The following is an 8456-nucleotide window of genomic DNA, read 5'->3' as shown; positions in this document are numbered from 1 at the left end:
GTGGGCGTGCGCGCGCTTGGGGTCTGCAACCGGCCCAACAGGCGGGCATAGGGCTCGTGTAAAGAACGCGGTGGAAGCATCCTCCAAGCCATCGCCACCAAATTCATGTTTTCCACTGCGCTTTCGGGCCATGGACTATTTATGAGCATCTCTAATTTTGCAGATGTGGCGCCCCTGCTCTGTGTGAAGCAAGAGAAAGAAGAGTGAGACGTCATCGTCTCTCTTCTAGAAGTTACAGCATAGAAGAGTGGCCCCAGTAGGTGTTACCTACTGCAAAGGCAGCTGCTTCTGGAGATCTTATTTCCATCCCGCCAAATCCATCCGTGCCTTTACAACCGACTCAGTGCGAAGCCTTGAGACTCGTGTAGTTAAACTGGATTTAAGCTAGGAGAGTTTGCTTAGCCGACAATTTCCGAGCACGACACGTGGGCTCTTAGTCTCTCAACACCCCCATTCTATTATTGCTTGGAGGGGAAAAAAAACCTTCTGTTAGATGCGAGGCAGAAGGAAATTTATGGGTCATCTTTTAGCACTTCTTTCGTCAACTGAAGTCTCTTGCAGAAGTTCTGCACGCCAGACCGGCGTTTTTCTCCTAGGGTTCACCAGTGCAAATCCAAAGCTCCTGGGTGCGCTCACCGGCGCTTTCCCTCCCTGTTCTCAGTAGCTTCCTCTCGAGGCGCTTCCCGCGATGAACCGCCAGGTGGGGCTCTTCTCGAAGGGAATTCACCTCAGTCATAGATAGGGGTGCAGTTGCATGGCAACCGAAAGTGGGCGTTCCAAACAATTGGGACCTGGGATCCTCCCGTGCAAGGTTGTGTGCGGCTGCGCGGGCCTCCCATCCTTCCGAAGGGCGTCTCTCTGGGCTTTTACTATGCCTCCCACCCGAGACCCTTTCCCGCACCTTAAATCAGATAACAATGATTCCTACTTAGGAAAACTTCAGTCTTCCCAGGTATTGTGGTTTCTTGCGCAGAGTCCCAGCAGACACTCTTTTGTCTGTCACCTTGAGGGGCAGAGTTGGTAACTTAAAGGACTGGTGAAGACACTGAGTCAGGTACCAGAGAAGTCTGTTTCCTGCCTGCCTCCATGTCCCCATATTCAAGTCTGCTAATGTTTCAAAGTGCTTTTTAGCAGGGGGAAGTCGAACTGTAGTCCAGAGGAACAAGGGTCTCTCCCTGCCCTAAGCAGTGTTGAGTATAATGGGACTTTAACAGGCCCAGATCCCCACCCAAAGCTACACTTTGCCCTCTGAAAGCCACCAGGTCATGCTTTATACATCTGTCTTCACACCGTCTCTGTCTTCTGGTTAATCCCGGAATGTGTTTGTGCATGTGTGTCAGTGATTTGAGAATTTAGAAAATCTTTTTTAGGTAGAAGTGTTTGGGATGTTTGAAGAAGCACAAAATAAGGTGAATTAGACAGTAATTGTGGCTTAATAACAAAGCCAAAGAGCTTCCTTTTATTAAGCATTATTTACTATATGCCAGGTACTAAACATTGAGGATATATAGATAAATTAGGTATAGCTCCTGCTGTAAAGAAGCTCTAGTAGGAAGGCCAGACACAATTGCTACAGCAAAAATGCTCGCACGGTAGCACATGCTGTAACAGTTATACGTAGTGTGTCAGGAGAACTGGGTGCTTAAAGGAAAGCTTCCCAGAGCAGGTGAGTTTTGACATCAAAATATGAGTTAGCTGGGCCAGGTGAGGGAGGAGGTGGAATGTAAGTTAGGAAGCAAGAAACAGGAACCAGACATTGAAGGCAAAGGAAGCAGCAGGTATCCATAGACCTGGAAAGAAGAGAGAGGGTGACTTGTTTGGGGGCCAAAGAGTCCAGAATGGCTGGAGTGTCCATGTGATGAGGCGTGAAGAACGCAGGAGCTGGAGAATGGCCTTGTCGGGCTGGTGTGCTGTGTATACCATGCAGGTGAGCTAGGATTTCTTCTCGGAGGTGCTTGGGAAGCACGTCGAGATTTTAAGTACTAGAGCGCCACAATAGATGGGCGTTTTAGAAAGCACAAGTGGCAGTGGTGGGATGGGAATGGCACAACAGGATCAGCCAAGAGGCAGGAGCCTCAGGAGGCAGCAATCTCCAGGAGGAAGAATAATGGATCTAAAGCAGTGATGCAGGGGATGGCGATAAGGTACAGATGTGAGAGAGATGCAAAGGGCAGAATGATGGGACTTTGTGGCTGACTGGATATGAGCCCAAGAGAGCAGATGAGTGTAGGGTAACTCCTAGGTTTCTGCGGGCTTAATTGATACCATTTACTGAATGAGGCATCCAGGGGAAGCAGGTTTGGGGAGAAAGATACTCAAATCAATTAGGTAGATATTGCTTGTGCGATGCCTGTGGGACATTTAAGTGGAGATGAATAGCAGGCAGTATGATTGAGACTTCTGGATTGAAGATATTTATCTGGTAGCCACAGCATCCATATGGTGGTTGAAGCCAGAGAAGGAAATGAGCTCATCCAGCAAATGTGAGAGTAAGGAAAGCAGAAACCAAACCCCTGGGGAATGCCACTGTCTAAGGAAAAGAGAGGGAAAGCCGAGAAGGGAGCTGAGAAGAAACAGCTACAAGCAGGAGAAAAACCAGGAGGAGCTGGATCCATAGAGGGTGGAGAGAACATTTGAGAGAATCAGAATCGTGGTGCCAGAAACTGCAGAGATCAAATAAGATCATGTCTGGAAAGGATCCACTTGACCTAGCCACAGAGATCATTGGTCATCAGCAAGAGCAGTTTTAGTGGGTGCTTGAGGCAGAAGCCAGACTGAAGAGAGGATACAAAGCGAGAGGAAGTGGAAATCGTAAATGTTGACTCTTGAAGAAGAGTCTGGCTCTGTAGGAAAGGTGATAGAGTGGTAGCTACACAGTGATAAAGTTATGAGAAGCTGGGTACAGGGAGTGCCAGGATGGTACAGATCTCTGAGGCACAGGGAAGGGCTGGGTTCAGGGAAGAAGTAAAAGGGCCTTCCCTTTCTCTGAGATGGAAAGAAAGTGGGTGGGAAGATGGCTTTCATGCTAGACTTTCTTGGTGAAAGACAATCTCATCCTTTTCTGATAGAGATGATGAGGCTTATGTAGCCTTCGGGGAATGGGAGAGTTGCTTATGCTTATATCACGTATATTTGTGATTTTCTCGTTTCATTTTGCATCTTTCTTGTTGATAGCATAGTGCCTCATACATACTATTCAATTAATGTCTAACTCAGCTGAATCACACAGCATTTTGACATATATGGTGGGGGCGGGCAGGGAGATGGTTCCAACATCAGATAGGATGAATGAGATTTCTACTAGGTTGTAGTTGTACTCACTGGAATTCAGTAATGGATTTGATCAGTACTTCATTTTTGAACACCACATGTTAGGTTGCTGTGCTGGGTACTAGGGACACAGTGGCAATCAATATTTTACACATAATGAAAAAATCAGTTTCGTGCTTTCCACATCCATGCTTATGAGGTTCTATTTAGAGGATTGAATGTTCAATGGACCTTTTTATTTGATGTTCCTGCAGTCACAATGACCCTTTCCTGCTTGCTGAAGTCTTTTTCTCACCTGCTTAGACACTGCACTTCCCTGATTCTCCTCTCTCTGATTACCTCTTACTGTCCTTTCCCTTTCCCTTCCCCTCCCCCAGGTATAGTATTGTGCAGTTATGAGCCATTTCTTCCCTTTTGGCCACACTCCTTTTTGCAGGTTTCAGCCACTGTTTCATGTGGACAACCCCCGCCCTCCATCTCTATTACTCGGCCTGAGCTTTCCTCCAACAGGTTGCACACTTCTGATTTTCTGCGTATTAATCGTATTAGGATGTCTTATTTTTTCCTCAAACTCAGGACATCTAAACCTGAGCTCATCATCTTCTCTATCTGCTCCTCCCTCCCCATCCCACTACACCCGTATTCCTGGCCCATTTCTGTCAGTTCCAAGATTGAAGACTTGGAAGGATCAAAAGCCTGCAGAGTCCTGCCTCCCATAGTTCTTCTCTTTGAAGATGTTCCTCTGAGATTCAATTAAAATAGGATGCTCCTCAAAAAATTAAAAATAGATCTACCATACAACCCAGGAATTCTACTTCTGGGTATTTATCTGAAGAAAACAAAAACACTAATTTCAAAAGATATATGCACTCCGGTGTTCATTGCAACATTGTTTATAATAGTCAAGGTATGGAAGCAACATAAGTATCCATTGATAAACAATTGGATAAAGGAGAGGTGGTACATATGTACAATGGAATATTACTGAGCCATAAAAAGAATACAATCTTAACATTTTGACAACATGGCTAGACCTAGAGGGTATTATGCTAAGTGAAATAAGTCAGAGAAAGACAAATGCCATATGGTTTCACTTATATGTCAAATCTAAAAACACAAACCATACTCATAGAAACAGAAACCAAAAGGATGGTTGCCAGAGGGGAGGGGAATGGGAGGATAGGTGAAAAATGTGAAGAGGGAATATACTCAATATTATGGTAAGTTTGCATAGTGACAGATGATTACATTATAAGGTATAAAAATGTTGAATCACTATATCGCACACCTGAAACTAATATAACTAATATAACATTGTATTCCAACTATACATAAATAAAAATAATTTGAAACAATAAACAAAAAGTAAGATGGACTAAGGGGATGGATGTCACTGATGCTTCCACAGCAGCAAGGACCTGTAACCAGGTAACCAGGTCCTGGGTGTGGTTTATCTTTTGCAGAAATCACCACATAAGAACCCAACTCACCTTGCTCAGCAACAGGAACCCTGGAGTCGGCTCAACTCAACTCCTACGATCACCTCTATGAGGCGGGATGCTTATTTTTTTGACCCTGAGGTACCTAACATTGAAATGCTATTTCTCTTTACCTCTCTTTAGGACTCATTAATATCCTCTTTGAAAGGTAGTCTGTCCCTGACCGCTTTAGAGTCTTTCTTTTGGTCCCCAATTCAAGATCCAAGATGCTACCAAATCTAAAACCAAATACCAATTTATCTGGCCCCTGGGAAGTCAGAAGGCTTGAATTTTGCACCAGTCTGTTATCTGGAGCAAATCATTTTCTCACCAAACTTCTCTCTTCTTATTGAAACAAAGGCTGAATATAACCATGAATGAGAGAAGGCCCATTAAGCCCAAGTCAGGGACAGAATAGTGATTCCACGTGGACAGGGAGAGCTCACTACTCCTTAAACCTAACCATGAGAGAACTCCATATTGACAAGAGTCACCGTGTATAGTTTGGTATGTAAGGAGTTGGTGGATCTCAGGCCCTCAAGGGGTTCACTCTGCTTTTGGGCAAGAGTAGAGCCCAAGAGAGTCTGATTAGAGTGGGTGGAGGAGGGGGCAGAGGTGGTGTGTTAACCCTGGAGCTGACTTCTTTGTAGATACCGAAAGATGACCTGGATTTCCGCTTAGCAGCCTTGTACGACCACCACATGGGGGCGTTCAAGAACAAAAGTGAGATCCTGATACACCAGGAGACCATCCAGGATACCCATGCGTAAGTGGTGGAGGCACAGCCTCCCCACCCTAAGGATAATGCCATCAAATCACATGCGGCAAAGTGTCACCTGGGAAATATAATTCTTTGTATAGATTTCTGTATTTTTTACATCCGTACCTGGAAATGATGTTTTTTATTATCTGAAATGAACAGAGATCCTCCAAGATTGTTCTCATCTGTATTATCAAACGAAATTTTCCATTTATTCCAAAGGGTAAAAAGGCCTTTGGTTACTTCATTTCTGAGGTTGCATGCAACTGTCTTTCCCTCTTTACCTGTCTCCTTTTGATTGGTTTCACTTTCCTGTTCTTCCCTTATCATCATCTAGAATCATGAAGATCCAATCACCTGGAGGACTTTCGCCTTCCCCAACATCCTCCATCACTTCCCAAGCTAACATCAGACACTGGATCAACCCTAAGAAGGACTCCATCCACAGCATCCAGGGATCTATAGGTAAGAGTTAGAAGGGCAGACGGGTGGTGCTAGATTTTCTAAATGGACCCATGAATTAGGGATATCGGGGGACATGATGACTATGGAATGAATTCAATTTTTCAGGAAGACCCATAGCTACCTCCCAGCTGTCCTAAGAACCTTCTCCATAGGTGAATTACATATATGATGATTACAGGTTCCCAGAAAAGGCAAAGGATCTGAAATTCACAGCCCACTCCTTTTCTCCACAGTGTCCCCTCACACTGCAGCCACCAATGGAGGCTACTCCAGAAAGAATGATGGTGGCTTCTTCTCCACCTAGTGTTGACAGGCTCCAGGACTGATTAATCATAGTGCAACATCCTGCCACCCATCTCCATTAAATAGATTTGTGCAACGTGAAGCCTGAAGTGTCTGTTCTCCATGGACTGAGTTGCCACTACACTACTCTTAAAATATGGGTGGGGAGCTGGGGGGTGGAGGGGGTTGTTTCTGAACTTCTAGAAACTAGTCCTGTAGGGCATATTCGCAACTTGGAAAGGCATCTTGCTGAAAAGATAAGGATTTAGGACAGAATAGCAGTTTTCGGCTGGAGGCAGGTATTCATATTTTGTAAACAGGAGTCATTCCAACCATACAGATATATCCATTCAACATTTCTTGCAAACATTTGTGTCAGGCACTGAGCTAAGTGTTGGGGAAACAGGAATGGACAGAGCCCGTTGTCTTAGTGAACTTGTAGTCACTGTAATTTTGGCAGCTCTACGTAGCGTTAATATTTATGCTGTTACACTTAACAGATTTCCCACTTCCTGGATATAGTCATCTACTGGGCCCTACTTTTCCATGAGGGCTTCATCTCCCCGGTCCTGGCTTTTTGCCATTGTTCATTCTCTAACTCTGCTACTGTCTCCTTGCCAGAGGTCAAGTCCTTTTTTGTGTGTGTTAGTTTGTGCTGATTTTTATAAACCTGGGTCAACAATCTGGTGCTTGGGTTTGAAGTTACCTAAAAATGATGCTTTAATGTGGTTTCTAAAATCACAAGTCACTGATAGGAACGTGCTGTAATATTGGACAAGAAATGGCAGACTTTCTAGAACACTGTATGGTTAAATTCCCATTTCCCATTTCTAAGTTTGAACAGCAAATGCATAGTCGAATAATTCAGATAGGAAAAGGTTTCTTCCTGGTACTCAAGTGCAGGATCCTGAAATCAACTATCACAGTCCCTCTTTCAAAGAGATACTCCAATCTCTTCAGACAGTATCTGCTACCTAGTGGCAATATAAAGTTTCAGTTATTATTTAGAATGGATGAAAATGGCAGAGGGGTGACTCTCTGGATAGTCCTCATGAAGGTTGATACTGAACATCGAAAAATTTATTACTGTGATTCATGCATTGAGGCTTTTAAAAATAGATTCCTAGACCTCCCTGATAATTCTGATTCAGTAAATGTGGGGCAGGTCCCTGGAATCTGAATTCTTAAACGCTCTCCAAGTTTTCTGGAGACAGATACATATACACACAGACATGCATATATACCTATATCCCTTAGCGGCAGATGCTGTATAGTGCCTTTAGGCCAGGGGCTACCAGTGTGGGTACCATACAGTCAACGTGACAAGGCGGGCCTAAAGGAAAAAAGGGAGGCTAGGGAAGAGCAAGGCCTCCGTCTCCTTTCCGCTCCCGCTTCCGCGGGCGAGGTGACAGTTCATTCACCCTCCGTCCTCGCCCTCCGCCGACCGCTAACGCGTTAGCCCCACGCCGCGGGCGGCCGTGTCTTGGGGCCGGGCTCAGATCAGAATCGCCTCGATAATCAGCGGCCCGGGACAAGCCTGGCCTCGTCTATCTGATCAATTCATCACTTCTGAGCGCCGGGCCCCGTAGGACCGGTTCCGGGACCTCCGGGACCGCGGCGTTACCGCCGCCCAAGGGGCCTCGCTGCACAGCGCCCCGAGGAGAGGGCTTCGCAGGAGGGGAGCTTTTCATTTCGGGTCCGCCCGGCGGGGCTGGGGTCACAACCCGATCAAATAAGATCAATGTGTAGGCGGGAGTAGAGGCCAAGGGGGGGAGTGCACGCACTCACCTTGCACGCCCCACGCGCTCTCACATACGCGTCCACTCACACACTCGGCCCACACACGCCTTCCACGCGACACCACGACACAAAACACACAACCCGCACCCCAAGGCGCTCTCCCTCCCGTTGAGGAGCGGAAGTCCGCACCCTCTTTTAAACCTCTCCGCCGCCTCGGAGGATTCTGGGAGGAACCACCGAGTTCTGGGAGAACCACAGCGCCCTCATTGAATGGGCGCTTTGCTGCCCTCGCGTGGCTCGGAGGGGAACCCCGGTCCCAGGGAAAGGGGACAAATTCTCACAATAGTGAGTTGTGGTTGTCTTTTGATCTTTGTCTATATTTATAAACATATCTATAGTTTCTCTTTGACCTTTGATCCAAGGCTTTGATCCAAGTTCTGAATATACGATGACTCACTCAC

At 46.0% G+C, this 8456-nt stretch overlaps 1 protein-coding gene and 1 non-coding gene across 6 annotated transcripts in view; one reads left to right on the top strand and one right to left on the bottom strand.

Annotated features, from left to right (window-relative positions):
- CUNH1orf194 (chromosome unknown C1orf194 homolog) overlaps positions 1-6358 on the top strand; it is a 72049-nt gene extending 65691 nt beyond the window's left edge. For 4 of the 5 annotated variants that reach the window (XM_015595420.2, XM_025038488.1, XM_025038489.1 and 1 more), the window contains 4 exons: positions 4734-4850; positions 5399-5514; positions 5846-5973; positions 6207-6358. In XM_015595420.2, the coding sequence (XP_015450906.1) occupies positions 4818-4850; positions 5399-5514; positions 5846-5973; positions 6207-6277 (348 nt within the window). In that variant the 5' untranslated portion in view covers positions 4734-4817 and the 3' untranslated portion in view covers positions 6278-6358. Of the gene's footprint in view, positions 1-4733; positions 4851-5398; positions 5515-5845; positions 5974-6206 lie in introns of those variants that run through there. The other variant, XR_003042456.1, reaches the window with a different exon arrangement.
- Positions 6359-7750: 1392 nt separating this feature from the next.
- LOC112469177 lies at positions 7751-8168 on the bottom strand. Its single transcript, XR_003042496.1, has one exon.
- Positions 8169-8456: the final 288 nt, after the last annotated feature.

This window comes from Pteropus alecto, unplaced genomic scaffold (genome assembly GCF_000325575.1).
Source record: "Pteropus alecto unplaced genomic scaffold, ASM32557v1 scaffold106, whole genome shotgun sequence".
Classification (NCBI taxonomy): Eukaryota; Metazoa; Chordata; class Mammalia; order Chiroptera; family Pteropodidae; genus Pteropus; species Pteropus alecto.
Note: the sequence above shows the minus strand (reverse complement) of the source record. Positions and strands in the feature narration are given on the sequence as shown.